Source organism: Tenrec ecaudatus, chromosome 11, assembly GCF_050624435.1.
Source record: "Tenrec ecaudatus isolate mTenEca1 chromosome 11, mTenEca1.hap1, whole genome shotgun sequence".
NCBI lineage: Eukaryota > Metazoa > Chordata > Mammalia > Afrosoricida > Tenrecidae > Tenrec > Tenrec ecaudatus.
In genome coordinates, this window is record NC_134540.1 from 57,892,617 (window position 1) to 57,912,217 (window position 19,601).

At 43.8% G+C, this 19,601-nt stretch overlaps 1 protein-coding gene across 4 annotated transcripts in view; it reads left to right on the forward strand.

The window, feature by feature from the left end:
* The window catches only part of CTNNA2 (catenin alpha 2), a 1,186,106-nt gene that overhangs the window by 344,751 nt on the left and 821,754 nt on the right, over positions 1-19,601 (forward strand). The window contains exon 7 of one of the 4 annotated variants that reach the window (XM_075562525.1): positions 6,256-6,266. The exons of the other annotated variants lie outside the window; for them this stretch is intronic. Within the exon in view, the coding sequence (XP_075418640.1) occupies positions 6,256-6,266 (11 nt within the window). The remainder of the gene's footprint in view (positions 1-6,255; positions 6,267-19,601) is intronic. 4 annotated transcript variants of the gene reach the window in all.

Consider the following 19,601-nt stretch of genomic DNA (forward strand, 5'->3'; position numbering starts at 1 on the left):
TGCAAGAATCTGGCTAAGATGTGGTGATTCTGCCTTGCAAAGATAAGCAATACGACTTGTAGACACCTCTATATTTACTGAGGAAGGCTCTTCGGCTTCTCTTTTGCTGCCATGACTGTAGGGTCTCCAGATATTGCCTTTGATCTTGGAGATGGTACTGACTGCCAGACTGTGGTTCCCCTGGAGAACTGACTGGCTGTCTAGTTAGTGTTTCGTTGTGGTGAAACCCTCATGATGGAACACCCCTTTTGGACTGCGTGTCCTTTAATTTTGATCATCAATACAGACTTTCTGAAGACATTGGCCTCTTAGTCAGTGAGAATGACCCTGAGAAAGTTTTCTTGCAGGTTACACTGGCACTGCTATTTCCTCAGGCTACCATGAGAAACTCATCATGTGGGCCCTTTTGTCTGAAGATCCAGTTGTAATATGATAGTTTCCACACGGATGAAGGTGACCAACATTTTATTTCAAAGAATATAAAATGCATTCCCATTGAAGGTAGTCGGCGTCACATTGTTGGAACCTACTTAGCTGCTTTTTCGTGGAGTAGTTAGAGATGGAATTTGCTCCTTTATTCAATCTTCATACATTTGACTTGTTAACTAAAAAATTGAAAATATGACCATTTATATATGTTGATTTTGATCACATAATTTATATTAAATTGAATGAGTAATTCCAATATCATGCTGAATGAAACTCTTTATGGTACAAATAGGTTCATCGATTTGTACCTCAATTTTTTTTCTAAACAGTTCTTTTTTAAAAATCATTTTATTAGGAGCTTGTACAACTCTTATCACAATCCATACATACATAAATTTTGTTAAGCACATTTGTACATTCATTGCCCTCATCATTCTCAAAACAATTGCTCTCCACTTAAGCCCCTGGCATCAGCTCCTCATTTTCCCCCTCCCTCCCCATTTCCCCCTCCCTCATGAACCCTTGATAATTTATAAATTATTATTTTGTCATAACTTACACTGTCCTCTATTCTTTAGAACATCATCTGAAAACCAGAGACATTCAACAAACTATTACCATGATACACAATATAAATACAAAAAGAATGGCATTTAGAAACTTAAGTAGATTCACTTTATAATTGTAATTTCACTGAATTTTGTTAAAATTGATTAATCTGCAGTGGATGAAAGTTTGGAAAGCAGACAAGCAGAAAACAAACAGACTATCTAACCATCTCTCACTATAGATAAATTGAGAGCTATTGAGTTAGACCTTTCAGACGATAATACCAATAACAAAGCTTGGGTACGCGCCCCATCCCCAAACCAAACCCATTGCCATCAAGCCTGTTGCGACATGCAAGCCAAGATCTTCCCAGAGTTGACATAGCAAGTAGCCTATTACTATGCTCAGTGTTCTTAGCCTCGGTGCGATTTGAGAACGCCTGGCCAAAGAAAGTCTTTCTCTTTGCTTGGCCAAGGTACGCAGAATCCATCAGCTTAATTTTTCAGACACAAATGTACCTGGAAGACATCAGGAATATAGACAGACTGTCCGGAAAGATCCTCTAGCTTCTATCACAACCTGGATTATTTTGTAAGGTTAGTTTAAAAAGAGTGAGCACCCTGGAGTGCATTCTGGTGAAAAGGCGTCTGTGGTTACTGGTTCCACTCACTTGGATTGAGGAGGAGGTTGAATCGGTGCACACCCAGAGTGGAAAGCACGCACAACAAAGTTTGCCTCTTCACCGCCTGCCTCCAGTGTATGCTCTCCTGCTCTGAACACACATCACTAGAGTTTTATGATAATAAAGCTTAGTATACAGCTTAAGGATACCAGATATGAAAAGAAAGAGAAGACAAAGACAAAAGAGAAAAGGTGTAGGAAAAACCACTAAATCTGTAATAGCGAAGAGAGAATAAGTGAACTTGACATTTAAGGGTATTCGAAACCATGCTTTAAAGTGTTTGCCTTACAGCCTTGGCCACCTTTCAGCCACTTATGCTGAAGCATTTGTCTGTGAGATTCCTTCTTTTCTTTTGAAATTCTGGGATGTTGAAGTCGATTTTAATTTTGATTTTGGTTTTTAAAATCTTGGTTAACTTTGTGGTATAAATGGCCCACTCATATATGGATACTCTATTTGGTATTTGGACACTGTGGGCTACATAATATACCATATTAAAGTAATCCTCAATATCAAATATAAAGTGAGCTTTTAAATTTTCATATAACTGATCCTTTAAGAGTAATAAAAAATATTGACTGTTGAACCGCATCAATTCTTTTATGGAAAGGTTTACTTATAAAATAGACTCCAAAAATGTTAATGAGGGTCATGGAATTAGAAACTTGGTAGGCCACTCCAATTCTTCCTATCATTTTAATTTTATACTCCATATCTCATGCCATGGGCATGAGAGTGCCCTGTAATATCTATTTACTGCCCTATTGATGCCCACAAAAAGGGACCATGATTGTGTCTACTGTAATAGTGTGCACTGATCTTTGTGATCTCTGAGATGAAGTATGTATTTCATGGGGCGTTAATTTGTTATTTTTTTATGTACACATGTCATTGCAGGTTAGTTCCCTGCTATCAAAAATGATTGCATGCACACAGGTTTGGTTAGCTGTAATTGGAGGTCTTTGCACATGAATATCTCGAATAATTATAGTTCTTTTACTTTCTTTTTAAGGCCTTTGGTTTCTATGTTACAACCACTACAAATACCACCACAATCCAATGAATAATTACTGTGTACTCTCTCTGTAAACTGGGTAAATCCCCTAATGTAACATAGATCCGTGTAGTCCATACAGAAGTGGGGAAAGAGAGGAAAAATAAAAGAAAAATGACATATGTATTGCATGCCAAGAAGATTACATGCTATCAAACCAAACTTTCCTAACTACCCCACGTGACTGAGATTTTTAATCTTGCTCGATGACAAAATTGAGTTTTAGAGAGAGAATGTCACCAACTGAATATAACAATGAAGCTAAAATGAAAGCCCAGCAGGTATTCGGGATTCTGGAATTCTGTTCTTTGCATGACCTCCCACTGTGTTTAAACATGCATTAAATCCTTGTCGCTTCATTTATCTCTCTTAATATTATAGTCATTTGGAGGAAGAAACGTGGTTTAGACTCTGAGTTTTCCACAGCCCATAAAATCAAAACCAAATTAGCTGCCCTCGACGTTAACCCATGGTAACCCTAGGGATGCAGAGTAGAGCTGTCCTCGGGCTTTCACGGCCCTGTGACCTGCCGGCAATGGGAGGAGCTCATGCTTGCCAATATTTTTGCCTAGTAGCTGAGGGTTTAACCTTTTGCCCTGACCAGGGACTCCCCAGAGCACATAGTCTAAGAATACCTATATAGAGACTTTCATTCAGAATCTCTTCTGGTTAAAATTGGACTCTATTTCAGAACTTACATCCTTTAGTCTACTCCTTCTCAATAAAATATACTTCATTCGATTGTAGAATCCAGGAATATGTTGATCTCATGAGCAGCCGAGTGTAGCCTGCTTTGCTTTGTTCAATATTCCTGTCTTAACTCCAACTACCTTAGAAATAGAAGAATCTGTGGAAGCACAGTGGGTTAAGTGTTAGGCAGCAAGGTCAGCAGTTCAAACCCACCAACCACTCTCATCAGGAGAACGATGAGGCTGTCTCTGATCCCATAAAGTTTCACAGCCTCTGCGCGCAATGATCAGAGTGGATTAGTTGTTGTTGTTGTTGTTTTGCTTTGCTGTGTGTGTGTGTGATGTTGTCACTTTACAGAAACCAAGATATAAGTACAGAAGTCTAACTGAAATGGGAAATGGCTTCCCTTGGCAAATAGCTCTTCTAAACTGCTTTTTGGCTTTGCTGATGATTTTCCAAAACATATTGACAGAAGTCTGGCAGTGATAAATAATACATCTGTGTTCTTATCCTTTGCAGATACTTTATCCCCCTCGAGTCGTGTTTTTTAATTCTTATTTTTAGTTAATGTGTTTACAGACTCGTGGAGACCAAAATGAAGTGCAAGTCGCAGTTGCTCAGTCTGTTTAACCAGGTGTCCAGCAGAGGGCAGCCTCGTGCGTTGCAAACGTGGCTGCCTAATTAAGCGATCCGCATGCCGGTGCTGTTCGCAGGCAACAAGAGAGCTTTAATAATGAATAAAACGCAACGCCTATTTTTATTTGGTACGGGGTTTTTAATAAGACATCAGATTCAAAAGGTTTACAAGAAAAATATACTCAATTTAGTGCATTCTAAATCCAAAGAAAAACATGGGTATCTATCTATTTTCTCCACGTATGCTCCTGTACTAGAACTCCCCAACCGAACTCCAACCCTGACCCACAAAGGCCAGTAGGAGCCGGTAGACCTCCCTGTGGGTTGCCAAGATGGGAACTCTGGATGGACGCCAACACGTCTCCTCTTTCTCCAGCAGAGCCGTTGGTCGCAGGAGGAACTCGTGTGCTCCAGGGCACGGGAGAACAAGAGCGTCCTCCATGTTCCTGAAGCTTCTTTCGCTTTGTATCCATTTATCTGCCCCATGCGAGGGTTTTCCTTTCCCTTACAGGGTAGTCTCTGGGGGGATTTTCAGAGCTGAGTGTTTTTGAAGACAGAGAGCTTTTAAGAGGCAAACATAGAGGCTCATCTGCACAGCTGTGAAACCCTGTATAAGGGGCCCCGTTCCTCGGACTGGCGGCTGGGCTGCGCCGGTCCTTCCTCCCTTCTCTCCTGCACCACCTCTCACCCCTTGCCTCTAATCTGCCCCTTTCCGAGGACACTGCGGGGAGGCTGCCCCTGGGAGCCTTTCAGTCCTTCTCAGACGTGACCACCTTTGGTTAATGTTGCTTTCCCTTCCCTCGTGGAGACTCGTGGGACCATGTTCTTCTCTGTCCACTCGCACCCTCTGGCCTTCTCATGTCAGTGATGTCTCACAGCCTTGGCGGGACTGGGGGTCTGAAGCGTCGTTTGGAGCTATGGGTTTGAGAGTTCTTGACGGCTTGTAGTTCTCTTGCGTCACCCCCTTATACACGCCTTTTGCTTTTCTCTCTGTCATGCCGAAGAAGCCCGGCAGCCCTGTGCGGGCTAGACCTGGGGCTACTGTATGCCAGGTTGATGGTTCACACTCGCCACCTGCTCTGCTGGCGGGAGATGAGGCTGTCTGCAGCCATAAAGATTGCCGGTCTCAGGAACTGTCAACCGTGCTGATAATAATGGAAATGGCTGCGCTGCCAGTGAGTTTGCTTTGGTCTGGTGTGTCGTGCTCTCCATTTGTGCCTATGAGAGCATTTACCAAAACAACAAGCATTCTGAATATCCTGGAAGTGGGCCTGGAGGCAGCGGTACTTCTTAGAATTCTAAGGCGGGATTGGACACAGCAGTCAAAGCCGTGAACCTCTGGAAGCCTTTTTGTAACCGTCTCCCCTTAGTCTGGTTTCAACCCCATATGCCAACATTCAGGAGCAACACAAGGATGCTTCTTAGTCAGTTCTGTTTTCAATTCTACTTACTTATCAGCATTGTAATAACTTTAGGTTGGACTTCTCTTAAAATCTACTTTAATTACAAATGCATGCTTGCTTTGCCTCAGTCTGCACCAGAGTTTGTTATTTCTTTGTTTGTTTTGATTTGTGTCTCAGATAGAAAAACTAAGAAGCATTTATCGTGGTTTTATAAAGGAAACTACCATCCATGTTTCAAATAACAAGCTTAGAAATGAAATTTGAGGAAGCAGCCTGCTTTCAAGTTAGGTCTTGTCCGCTGGATCTGGAGCACAATCTGAATTTGAAAGCAGTGAACGGCCCCGTCTCCATGACTGTGTCTTCCAGTTACTTGCAATGGCTTTGAGTTCCTTCCCCTTTCAAGGTGTAAAGGTTATCTTTGCCACCTGATGCTGACTCACAGGAACCGCATGTAAACCCGCATGTCGAACTGCCCTGCAGGGGGTGGTCATAGACATTATTATTATTTGCTGGCACGAAGGTGGGGTGGGGGCGGAGAGAAGGCGGTACTTGTTACAGAAACACATACCCGTATCTTTCCCCATGGAGCTGCAGAATAAATTGTAACTGCCGATATTTTGTAAGCAGCCCCGTATGCTACTAGGACTCTTACGAGTATAAACAGGGGCTTCGAACGCCTCATGGAAACTGGAATTAAAAGATAATATTTGCCTATGGATTTTTTGAGTGCCCTTTTTTTGTTGATTCAGGTTATAAACCAAAACATCAAGCTCCTGGCATCGAGTCACTGCCCACGCATAGTAACCCGACAGTGTAGGAGTGGGTAGAACTGCACCTGTGAGTTTCTGCGAGTGCGACTTTTTATAAGAGTAGAAAGCCCCGTCTTTCTGCCAAGGAGCACCTGGTGGTTTTGAACTACTGATCTTTAGGATTGCAGCCCAATGCATAACTATGCCACCAAGGGCTCCTGTCATGAGGTCACTTGCATATTACTTATGATCCCCTCAAAGGGACATCAGTAGAAAATAGTCAAAAAATAAATGCAATGAAAAAAAATCAAATTCTAAAGCGATAAGGAAACCTGCCTGAGACCAGCTCCTCCATTAAAAACAGAGATTAGAAAATGGTAGGAAGACTTCAAGTCACAAGGAACAGGGGAAGATTTTTATCCTAAACCTAATTAGGAGAGTTGGATAATAATTAAAAGAGGATATATCTCACTCTACATGATTCTCTGGCACTGAATGCGCCATCCAGGTCGTCCCGAAGATGGCCTTTGATCAACACTGATACAGCAGGATCTCCCATTCACTTCCGAGGGCTTTCTGCATGCCTTGTGAACTCCATCGCATGAGCCCATTACAGGAAGGCATGTAAGTCATGACACAGTGATGCACATACTTTTCTTGCCCAGTGTTACTCAGATTTTATCAGTTTAACACCTACTTCCCAAGCTTCTTATGTTAAATGATATCAACATATGTGACAATGCCTGGAACAGCTTTTGTCCTTAAAAAAAAAAGTTGGGCCTCAGTTCCACTCTATTTTTCCAAGCAAGCAGGAGCTAAGAAGCAGGGGAGTAGGTTGGGGAGAGGAGAGCCTGCTCCCTGCCATCTATTTCACTGCCTGCATTTTGTAAAAGTGAGTGTGGGCATAGGTTTTTATAGATACAGAAGTATATGGATAAACATGTATTTTAGAACATGTTTTATAGAGCCTAACGAAAGTCAATAATATATGATATGCAATAGCATATGCTTTTTATAGTTTCGGAAAGTAAAGCAGCAGGAACTCAACAAAGCTAAACCAAAGGAATCATTTGTCATGGACGTGACTCAGGACAGCCCCGAGTGTCCGAGCAGCCCTGGGATCCACAGGGCTTTCACAAGCTGATTTTCCAGGGGAGACCCCTGGACCCTTTTTCCTAAGAACCTCTGTCTGGGTGGTCTTGAGTCTCAACATTTTACTTAAAAGAGAATGTTACTGCAAGATTGGTGGCTTAAAGCCACCAGCCACTCCTTCAAAGAAAAATGTGACTTTCTACTCCTGTGAAACATTACACTCTTGGAATCCCACCGGGACCGTTCTACCCTGTCTTGTAGGGTCGCTGTGAATCAAAATGGACCTGAAAGCAGTGGATTTTGAGGGACACGGAAGCATAGTAGTGGGGAGGGACATTCCCAGGAAATAATTTCACAGTATAGCTTTGAAACATGATAGATTTTCCAACAATTGGGAAAATCTTAAGATAGTGTGTGTGTGTGTGTGCTTGTGAGTGTGTGTGTGCGTGTGCATGCATGCGTGCATGTGTGTTGGAAGAATGTTGCTGTCAGAAAACTGTTATCTGACATTTTCTGAAAGTCAAAATGTAAGTAAAGCAAGTGCTCTCCCCACATTTGGGCACACAATTAGAAGGAACACGGCAGGGATGGGATCACAGGGCGCAACTTTTGCATAAGGACAAAGCAATTGTTCTTAAGAGGAGGTGGAGGAGGCCCCAAAGAGATGGCTGCAGCTTTAAATGTCACTTGCCATTTCTAAAACGTATTATCGAGAAAACCTCAGGGCACAATGTGTAGTAATGTAGTTACTACTAGGCTGTTAGATTTATTGCCAAATAGTGTTCAAAATGCAGAGATCAGATAAATTAGATTTTAATTGGGTTTTAAGGCTCAGCTGAATAAGTAGATAAGGTAGAATTGGTCAGAAACATATTAATGTAATGGAACCTTTGGTTCTCTTAGGCTCTTACATTAAGACCAGACGGCTATCGCTGGCACACCCTGTCACGGAGCAGCCCAGAAAGATTAGCACTGAGAGGTGCAGGGAGCCCGGGGACCAGCATAATCACATTGCGTGGAGCACTGAAACAGAGACCCGGCCTGAAGCTTTAGTTGTTTTATAGAACTTTGAACGCAGAGTGAAATGTACTTTTACAGGCGGCTAGACCTTCTCAATATAGAATGTATTATTGTGTGATACATATAAAATAGGAAAACAAAGATTTAATGCACTGCACCAATTTTGTCTGGATCTGTGTTTAGTATCTGATTATACAACACATGGAGAGTTGAAGTAGTAGTTCGTGGCCTCTGATTGAAAACCTACACGTTTGACTTACAAAACACAAACAACGGCCACCTTTGAATGCAATCTTGGTCATTTTTCTAGTGCCTTTCTAGTTCTGCTACTACCTCGCCTCTCTCTTTACATCGAAATACACACATTCAAATGGCTGTTTCCTTAATATGAAGATACAATATGAGGTTTGAACTTTTGTTATGTGATTTTGTTTGAAAATAAATATTTTTCTTAATATTCTTGAATCTTTCTGTAAAACACACTAATTTATTTCCCCCACTAAGTGTTGTTTGCTTTGGAGCGATATTTTTACTCTGCATGCTTAATTTGTTTATTTATAATATCCTGTTGTTGTTGTTGTTGAACTCCAGTAATAGTCATTTGTTAATAAAACAGCTTAGAAGACAATTCGAACTAAAAGCTTAGTATGCAGTGCTCATCTCTCACTAGGTGTCGTCAGTAATCTGGACTCTCAATGACCCGTGTGTCAGAGAAGAGCAGCCCCACACAGTTCCTTTATGGGAGAAGACTTCCGGCTCTTTCTCCCCGAGAGCCAGGGAGTGGGTTTGCGGGGCAGCCTTTGGTTACACTGTGTGCTGCTGCACCGTTTAGCCACCAGGGCCCTTTAAGCTATCTTCTCGATCGTGAACTCTTGATCAGTTAGAAACTATTTTTATTTTCATATTCTGCACGGTCTGCTGTCTCTTTTCACCCATGTTTCTGTTGTTCGTCCGCCTCAGGGGTGTGTGTGTGTGTGTGTGTGTGTGTGTGTATGTGTGTGTGTGATGTCAATCATTGCGCTGGATTCCCTCTTTCTCCCCTTCCCCCCCCCCACCTCCCCCATACCTTCATGGTATAGCTACTCTCATTATTGGTCCTGAGCAGTTTATCGTTCTGGATTGTGTGAGTCAAGAATCCTTAGCAGTACCACTGTAATTTTCTTTCAAACCCTCTCATTGTACTAATTGACCATATTTAACAGAGTTTCATATTTAATGTTTTTCTCCCTTGATAAATTAAAGGGTCAGTATGAGTCAGAACTGACTTGAAGGCACCTAGCAACAACAGCAGCAGCCATAAATTAGAGAGCGTTGGAAATTACACATTATGTTCTTTTACTGCTTACCTACATGAGGTTTTAGAATCTAGCCACAATTTTCCAAATATAGAAAGAAAATAAAGGAGAAAATATGAAAACAACCTTTCCCAGAAATTTTCTAAAACTCTGTTATAGGATTGTTTTTTTTTTTACTTAGAAATCATTTCAAAAGCAGATTACCACATCTTGTGCTGGTGAAGCACCTGGTCCAATTGAACTGCCAGCCTCTCAGGTAACGCATGAGCACTTGAACATCGAGTCTCCTGGGCTCTCCACCTGTTTGTAAAACCAACTGCAAGGTGCTTTGTGTGGCTGTGAAACTTCAAGTAGATGCCCAGGTGTTCTGAGGGACTAAGTTTGACTCGATAGTCAAGCTTCCTTTTCCATTTCCCTCATCCCATCCCGACTTAACCCACTTCAGTTTTTCCTTGGCTAGTAACTGAAAAAAGACAAATAAATCAACTGCCAAATTAATTTTTAAAAACCAATTGTCAACAAAATAGGTGCCAATCAGCCAACCACATCCAGAGAAAGAGCAGGTAGCAGGTAAAGGTTAAGAGAAGCCTGTGTCAGTCAGGACACAGGCAGAGGTGGCTCCTGTGAGATGGCTGGGACTTTCTGCCTTTCCACCTTTAGGCAGCATTCCGCAGGGCCCTTCCTGTTGGCATGTTCCAACGAGGTGGACCGTAAGCGTATGTCCCTAGGACCCCTTCCTCCGTGGGCTAAGATTTCCAGGGTGACATCAGTTTGATTCAATTCGCTTTTCTCTAGTTGGCGACCCTCCTAAAGAACCACTCCTAGAAACAACCCGAGTCTTATTCTAAGTCTGAAAAGACACCAGAAGCCATAGGCCAGGCCTTATGATGTGAACGCCTCACGCTCCTAGGTCTTTGTTGGATGCTGTCATAAAATACATGCAGCCCCCGCCGACGACATTTATCCAGACCACCAGGTGCTTTTGCCACCGCTGCCTGTCCTGCTTAGCAGCCGACTGGTCCTTGGCCCATAGAAATGTGTTTAGTTTTTTTTATTTTTAAACTATAGTCTGACCCTCCAACGGTCTGAGAGACAGTGAACTGGCCCCCTGTTTAAACAGTTTGAGGGCCCCTGCTGGAGTAATCAGGTGAAGGGAGGGAGAATGAGGAGCTCACAGGTTTCCTAGGCTGTGATCTCCATGGGGACAGACCCCCCAAGGCTTTGTTTGGGTGAAGCTCCAGGTTGTTTCTACCTGCTGACCCTATAAGGGGTGGGGGTGGGGGGCAATAAGCGCCTAACCGTTGTGCAAACGGGGTTCCCTTTGTTAAGAAAATCGTTATTGAGGATTTTTTGTTTTTTCAAAATAATTTTTAATAGGGGCTCTTACAGCTCTTATAACATTCCATACATAGGGGGTGGGGGGAGGAGCTTATACCAAGAGCTCAAATAGAAAATGTTTTAGAAATCATGATGGCAACATAGGCACACATATGCTTGTTTTTGTTTGTTTGTTTGTTTTTGCGACATTCAAAACCGGTCCCAGAGATCTGATCCAGGAGTTGGGAGGTGTGTGATAAGGCCCAGTATAATTCCTACCATGGAAGACATGCAGGTAAAGCTTTACAGACAGGCAGGGGGGTGGGGGCAGGAGGGACTGGGAGGGGTGGAGACTGTCAGCAGAGGATATAAAGAAGACTCAATGTCAAGCAGGAGACTTGTCTAGATGCAGTAACATTTCACTGTGTGCCCTTATTAATCTTCGTTACATGCTATATATTCATGCATTCTAAGCCTCTAGACCCAAATAGCACATCTTGTCATTCTCATATGAGATGGGTAGGCTGATAAGAGCCCCATATCCAGACTGTGTACAGAGACGTCTCATTAACTTGGAATGGCCCAGCTGTGATTCATGCCTGTGGTCACTTCTGTGCTATCAACAATGAACCAGTAAGCTAGATGGCCACTCCTGAGACAATCTGACTACATCACTGTGACTTTAATCTCTAGGCAAATTGTTTCACAATGTAGTAAGAACATTAAACGGCAAAGTTTAGAGGAATTTGTTATTAAAGCCGATCCTTCAAATAAATGCAACCTTTGAACCATAAGCTCAGCAATATATCCTCCGTAAACAGCCGATCCATCACTTTGGGTTGTGTAATCTTAAAAAAGCATCATTTTAATATTGTGAATTAGGTGAGGGTTTACATTTCAGATCATCAATTTTGTGTCCAACATTTTAAGCTACTTATCCAACACTGATTAGGTCACCCTGCCCACACCTCTTTGATTTCTCTTCTCTCCCTTGTGAATTACGATTTCCCCCCTTCACACGAATGACTGTCAACTCTAATCCACTGCTTCATCTTCCTCCCTTTCTGTGCACCGTGTTTACATTACTTGCTTCCTGGCAACACGCAAAGTACCTCTTCACTGCAGTAACAACATTTTCTATGTTTTAATCCACAATGTTTATTTAAACCACGTTCCCACTGTTGCCATTTCTACAGGAGCTTATGAGGAAAACTAAGGGCTGATGGAATGCAGTAATGCTCAGTGGCCTGTGCAGAGTCTGATACTTACGGTGATGATGTGTGCTTCTAACTGATTTTAACGGTCTCTAAGACCTAGGGGGCGCTCTCTGACACCAAAGGAATTAAGCTTAGTCACTAAAAGTCTGTAATTGAACCCACCAGCTGTTCCATAGGAGTCTTGTACCTGTGTGAAGATTACAACCTCAGAAACCCTGTGGGGCAGTTGCACTCTGGCCTGCAGAGTTACTCTGAATTGGAATTGGTTTTCTGGGAATGGGCAATGGGGTAGGACAAATAGGTAAATGCTTGACTACTAGCAAAGAGATTGGCAGTGTCCAGTACACCTAGGGCACCCAAGAAGATAGGTTTGGTAATCTGCTTCCCAAGCATCACAGCCTTGAATAGCTGGGGGAGCATTTCAACTCTGTATCCAGGGGGTCTTCGTGAGTCAGAATTGACTTCACACCAACCAGCAATTAACCCCCAAACCAAACGAAACCAAACCCACTGCCATCGAGTTGCTTCTGACTCATAGTAATCTTATAGGACAGAGACAAACTACCCTTTTGGTTTTCTGAGACTTAAGAGAAGGCAGCCTATCTTTTCCTGAGGAGCAGCCAGTGGGTTTGAACAATGGACGTGGGGATTAGCAGTTCAATGCATAACTCATTATGCCACGAGGACTCTAGAGATTGAGATCTTTGTAGACGGCATGGAGGGCCATATCTGACCTCCTCTGTTCTCCTGTTGCTTCCATGAGGCCAAGGCCACACCTTGCCTCCAGGCTCCGTCTTTCTTTATTCTGAAGCCAACTGTCCCTTTCACAGCACCCTACATCGATATCATCTTCAGTCATCCGTTGCAATGGCCAGGCCGATCTCAGAGACAGCACTCACAATGGAGGGCCTTTCTCAGGTCACCACGATCCAGGGTCAGTCAACAGTAGAGATAGTCATTGGTCCACAGCAGTGCCACTTCTGAGTCGGCCGCCAACTTTCTCTCTTGTCCTCGTCCTCTCAGCTTCGGGGTCCCATGGCTTCTTCCTCTGTGGGTCTGGGAGCCTGCCTGCTGGTCCCTCGGCCTCACCACCTCCTAGTCTCAGCCCCGCTCCTCTGTTCTGCGCTGTGGTCTCCTTGCCTTGGCCTCTAGCCGCCGTCCGTCCGGCTTCCTTGCTCTGTGCTACAGGCTCTGCTCTCTTGCTTTTGGCGCCCACCTCAGACAAGGACCAATCAAGCGTGCTCCCTGGAAGCGTTGCTTCCAATGGTCCAGGGATTGGCCGCTGTGCTCCTATGTCCCACATGGCTCCTATACACAGAGGAATGGTTTTGGTGTGGGTTTGTTTTCGTGTTTTAGCAGAGCATACTCCCCAAAGAAACAAATGGAGGTGGCTTGTTTCACATCCTCTACAATGGTGGAAACTTAATGCCACCTTAACCCTGTTCGCTAACATCGCAGAGAGTGCCCCCAAGTGGGATAATACGCAGAGAAGCTAGAGGTTATCATGCATTGCACGGGGAATCATGGCAGAAGGGCTGTGAATGGCTACATTGTTATCTCCTGCCTAAACGTAAACGTCTTTTTGTTAGTCTCTGACCATATCAACCTGTTTCATTTTCACCACATTTCCTCTCCGTTAAATCTCCGATTCTCTACTCTCTTCCACAAGTCTCCCCCACTTAATGTGACATCTGATGCGGGGATATACACGTGTGCTAGTTTCATATATGTTCATGGATATACAACTTGAGGCACACATGATCATTTTAACAAGGGACATTTGGGAATGACAGCTCTACTTCACAGGAGAGAGTCTTAGAATTAAAGTTTGAAAAAATAAAGCAAAAAAAAGAAACCCACAGAAAGTGTACGCGGAAGCACAGGAAGTGTACGAGGAAGCACAGGAAGTGTACGAGGAAGCACAGGAAGTGTACGAGGAAGCACAGGAAGTGTACGAGGAAGCACAGGAAGTGTACGAGGAAGCACAGGAAGTGTACGAGGAAGCACAGGAAGTGTACGAGGAAGCACAGGAAGTGTACGAGGAAGCACAGGAAGTGTACGAGGAAGCACAGGAAGTGTACGAGGAAGCACAGGAAGTGTACAAGTTGTGTATTTGAATCAGCAGAGCTGGTTGAGCTGCCTCCTTTGGGGCTGTTCTCGGGTTTGACTGCTAGGTTATGGTTTCTGCTCAGCGATTCAAAGGTTAACATCCTCAGCTTCCTAAGTCCCTTTCTCAGCAACAGCTTTTGTCCCTCCATCGTCTACAGATGAAAGCTGGCCGCCTCCGTTCATTTGACTGCCTATCTCCTTCCCCCTGCTTCGGAGCAGGCTGCATCTGCCCAGGATATGGAAGGAGTCTCTCTTCTCACACACACACCCCGTTATGCCTTCCTGCGTTGCTCTGGCTCTGAGGAGCCTGGAGCAGCAGTCACTGCTTCTGGCTGGGAGGCTGAGTGCATTCTGTGATTACAACTGGGAACACGATGTACCATTTCACGATTGCTCTGATATGTAGTTTCCACGAGTCAATGTGAGTTATACGGATTCTATAGAGTATGAATCCCATGGACTCACCGGTGGCAAGTGCCAGATAGCATCTATCAGTGAACCATACTGGGGAACCACCAAGGAAAGGAAGACAGAGTTTGCGCTCAAGAGAGGGATACCAGCTAAGCCTCCCCTTCAACTGCTACCGGGAGAAGCAACCCTGGGGCACAGTGGTTGGGGGCTTCACTCATCGGTGTGTTGGTCAGCAGTGGTGGGAACACACCAGCTGCTCCAAGGGAGGAAGACCTGCTCTCCTTGGAAACTCTGCGAAGCCGCAACCCTCTGCCCTGCAGGGCCACTGTAAGTCCGAATGGAAGCCATGGCGATGGATTCCTATGAGAGACCTGGGTACCTAAGCTTGGGATTAAAACAAAGGGCAAGACATATAGAAGTCCATGAGACGTATTTGGAACCAAACAACATCTGAAGCTGGTGAAGAAATTTCCTAGAGTAGACAAGTGAGAAACTTCAAATTGCACATATTAATCACTACCTTTCAGGTTCAATAAACAAAGGATGGCCTGAGGCCATGCTTTGTGTGTGGAGAATATTTTAAACATTCCATTAAACTGGCTAAAATTTGATTAAACCATAACCACTTGTTTCATTGAAGTCACATGCTTCCTCTATGGCAACCTTTGCAGCTAGAAACACTGCCGTTCTCAGGAAGGCACCTTTCCGAAGGTGTCACTTAATCTTTTCACCTCTTGTCAAAAGGTTATTAGTTAGGATGTTAACCTGGGAAGTAAGGCGGGTTCCCTTCCTATCCTTGGAAATACAAGCACAGACAAATCTTTATTGTATGCAAAAGTATTCATTTTATCTTCCTTGCCTGCTTAGCATCTGCTGTGTTAAAATTTTTTTTTAATTCAGCCAATTCTATGTTCTCTTTTTCTGTTAGTCTCTCTCTTTTGCAATCCTTTGACAATTTAGCTTTTGATTTCAAATAAGCAAGGCACTGATTTTAAAAAGTAGTTGTGAAATCATATCCCTTTATTTTTCTAAGTGACTGTGATATGCTCAGCATCACGTTAGCTACTGCAGAGGAAGTCTGAAACATGGTGTAGTCCTTGCCCTGCTGGAGTCTACAGAGAAAGCTTAGTGGCGTGTTCATTTGCACATCATATCGGAATGGCGCTGCCAGGAGTCCAATGGCCATGGCAGCCTTTTAGGAGCGACTCATAAGCTCTACCCAGTGATGACTCTGCCATGTGATGGTGAGGAGACAGGGCAACTGAATTAGACTTGGGAATTAGGGATGAAGGTTTTGTGGGAAAGGTGATGTTTTGTGTTTGTATGTTTGTTTTTAAAGTAGTTAGGTGAGAAAGTAGGAAAGGATTTTCTAGACAAAGAAAATATAAACAGATGGAAATAGAAAGGAAAAGCAAATTATATGTCCGCAGAATTGTCCAAGCCATCTGTATTTATCTATTCTAATGCTCTGCTCTCCCACCTATGTGAATTGACTCACTGCCATGGAGTCCAATTTGACTCCTAGTGATGCTACAGGGCAGGCACCCTGCTCCTGTAGCTGTCTGAGACTGTAACCCTTCACAGGGGTAGAAAGCTTTGTCTTACTCCTTCGAAGTAGCTGGTGGTTTAGAACTCTTAACTTTTAGGGTAGCAAATCCATGTGTAAACCACTACCCTCCTAGGATCCTTTTCACTTAGGTAGAAGATACCAATACAGGGGCTAAGGCCAGCTCTCTTAAGTCTCCACTAACAAAGTATGAGCTGTTGCCAGGGATCAAGGAAGAATTCAGCCTCCCCACTCCATTCCACCTTTAATGCCCAGTGAGAGGAATGGTCAACAATGCAGAATCTTATATTGATATTGAAATTCATCGGCTCACTGTGTTAATTATGACACTTCATTAGAACTGAAGCTGAAGTCTATTCCTTTGACCAGTAAAGGGGATTATTTTTCCCAAACAGAATTTTTCTTAAACTCACATATCAAAACATACATCTGATTGGTATCAAGATAAGTGTCTGGCATCGTTCAATAACAGATACCACGAAACTTCAAATTGATGGAACTCTACAGCCCTCGATTAGAATGTAATCTCACCTTTCCTTTCAGCACGGAAATAGGACAGAGGCATGCTATCAGAAAACAGTCCAGGCACGGTGTTCTGGGCCCCATGGCGGGGCCCCTACTGGGTTCAGAACTCTTTGTTAGTCCTGGTCAGAAGGGTGCCTCTGAGGGCTTATAGCAGAAGTGACTCAACAGAGAGTTAGTGTAGAAAGCCTCTTCGAGGGTCACCATGTAATTTGTCAAAACCTCTGTGCCGCTAAGGAACAATATTTACAGCAATGGATTGTATGAATAGAAGACACTATACTTCAAAGACCGATACAGCTGGGTTCACTTGGCTCTTCTCTCCCAGTGGAACAGGGATGTACCGAGCTATAAATAGTCAAATAACAAACATGCCTATGTCCTACAAATTCCCATCTTTCATGTTTCTACGATGCATAAGCTATGCATCCGTATTTTTATGTTGGTTATGTTAACCCAATATGTAAAGGACTACATCGTTGCACTTTAAATTCTACATGAATGAGCAGAGGGCACTTTCAGATCGGGGGCATTATGTTCAACATGCATTGCAGTACTTCTGAAAAGATTTGCTGTTGTCTCCAATGGAAAGCCTGGCTTCTGAAAGCACATTCTCTTCGTTCCCAGAAGTGCTTCACTGATGGAGCTTAGAAAGGTTTTCTACACAAACATGGGAAGCTTACATCTCCCAGTTAGATAGTAATAGATGATGTACCCAATGGGCTCTAGAAATTTTATTTACTTGATCTGAACTTTGGAATTTGCTGGTGCACATGATGGGTTTAAGAACACACCCTGCAGGTGAAATGTTGGCAAAAGTTATGTGATAGATAGATGTCTAAGAACTAAAGGATTGAAAAAGAAACAGTAGCTACCGAGTCTGAATGTGTGTGTGTGTGTGTGTGTGTGTACCTAAAACCTAATGGGATTGGCTTCTTGATTTGGAGACAACCCTTCCCGAGGGGTTGAAAGAAGAATGGGAAGGGGAGGTTGGAAAGCTCCCTTGGGGAGATGGAGTTTGCAATCTACTTGAAAAGGCAGTTCTGTTGGAAGTGAAAGTGACAAATGAGAAGCAACTCAAGGACAAATGTGGTGGTGGTGACCACGGGTCACCTAGATGGCCGAGGTGACCAGAGTCCCTATCCATTACAAATTGTGCCCCACCCCGTGCCTCTACCCCCTCACAGCACAATACTTGCATACTGACCTGAAAAATCAAGTTGTGAGGACCCCGTGTGTTTCAGCAGGGGCCTTAGGGGTTTCCATAGCTGTTGCTTTGGGGAGGCATCCCCTCACCCAGGGCACTCTCGGGTGGGTTTGAACTGGCAGCTTTTCGTTTAGCGCTCAAGCCCTGAAGCCTTTGCACCACGCAGGGACTTGAGGGACTCAGTACTTATTTGTGAGGAGCTGAGTAAATAGTTGCTAGGAGGGATAAAAGGAACAAAAGCTTAGACAGCGCTTCCTGGACAGAGCAGCCCTGTGGCCTCGTCTGTATTTCATTTGTCTTTTTAGCCCAGACTTAAGTGCGGCAGATATCCTGTCCACCCCTGGACGTCAGCTGCGGCGCTCCAAATGCTCCCATGCAGTTGACCTGGAGAGACTGTGGAAGGCAAGTGTCCGTGTCTCGCAGTGCAGTGTGAATCAGGGGAGAGCCATGCCCTGACGACCTAACCACCACCGTTGGCTTGATTCCAACTCGTAGCAACCCTGGAGGACACAGAGCACTAGCTGCAGAGGGTTTCTGAGATTGTAAGTCTTGATGGAAGCAGACTGTTGTCTTTCTCCGGGGAGTGACGGTGGGTTACGAGCCTGGTCTTTAACCAGCGAGGCCCCAGACTCCCAGCAGCCCTCCAGGTGAGCACTGCTCTGAGGGCTTCTGAAGCTGTAGATCGTGGTGTTGGCTTTTTTGGTTTGTTTTATCTTCTTGACATGGACGTTCACATATCATACAACTTAATCCTTCAGTCATAGTGAGAAGCTTGTGCAAACATCACTGAAGTCAATCTCAGAACATTTAGTCCCATCCATCCCCCAGCCTCTCCTAGGCGATGATCGTTCTACTTACTTACTGTCACTACAGGGCTACCGATCCTGAATTTCACATAGAAAACACAAACCTGAACCAACCAGACAAACTAAGGTCCAATAACCAGATTAAACACAGAAAACCCTCGATTAAAATAAAAAGCAGAAAACTTTAAACACTGAAACAACTTTAAAATGGAGTTTTATGATAAGATATTGGGAGTTAAAAGATGAAAGGGAGTTTAAATGATAAGATATTGCAGTTTCTATCTTCTTTAATCATTTTACTGGGGGCTCTCACAGCTCTTATCACAATCCATCCATCCATTATGTCAAGCACATTCGTACATATGTTCCCATCATCCTTTTCAAAACATTTTCTTTCTACTTGAGCCCTTGGTATCAGCTCCTCTTTCTTTTCTCTCCCTCCCCCACCCACCCACCCTCATGAACCATGATAAATTATAAATTATTATTTTCATATCTTATACTGTCCACTCTCTCCCTTCACTCATGTTTCTGTTGATCATCACCCTGTGTGGGGAGGGTGTGGGTGTGGGAGGGGGGAGTGGTTATACATCAATCATTACAATCGGTCAATCCGCTCCCCCCTTCTTGCCCTCCTCCCCCTATCCACCTGGTATCACTACTTCCATTTCTGTTCCTGAGGTGTTTATCTCTCCTGGATTCCGTGTGTCAAGAGCTCTTCTCTGTACCAGTGTACAGGCTGTGGTTTAGCCAGATGTGTAAGGTAGAGCTGGGGTCATGATCGTGGGGGGTTAGAGGGTGGGGCGCATTAAAGAGCTAGAAGGGTGCTGTGTGCTTTGTCGGTGC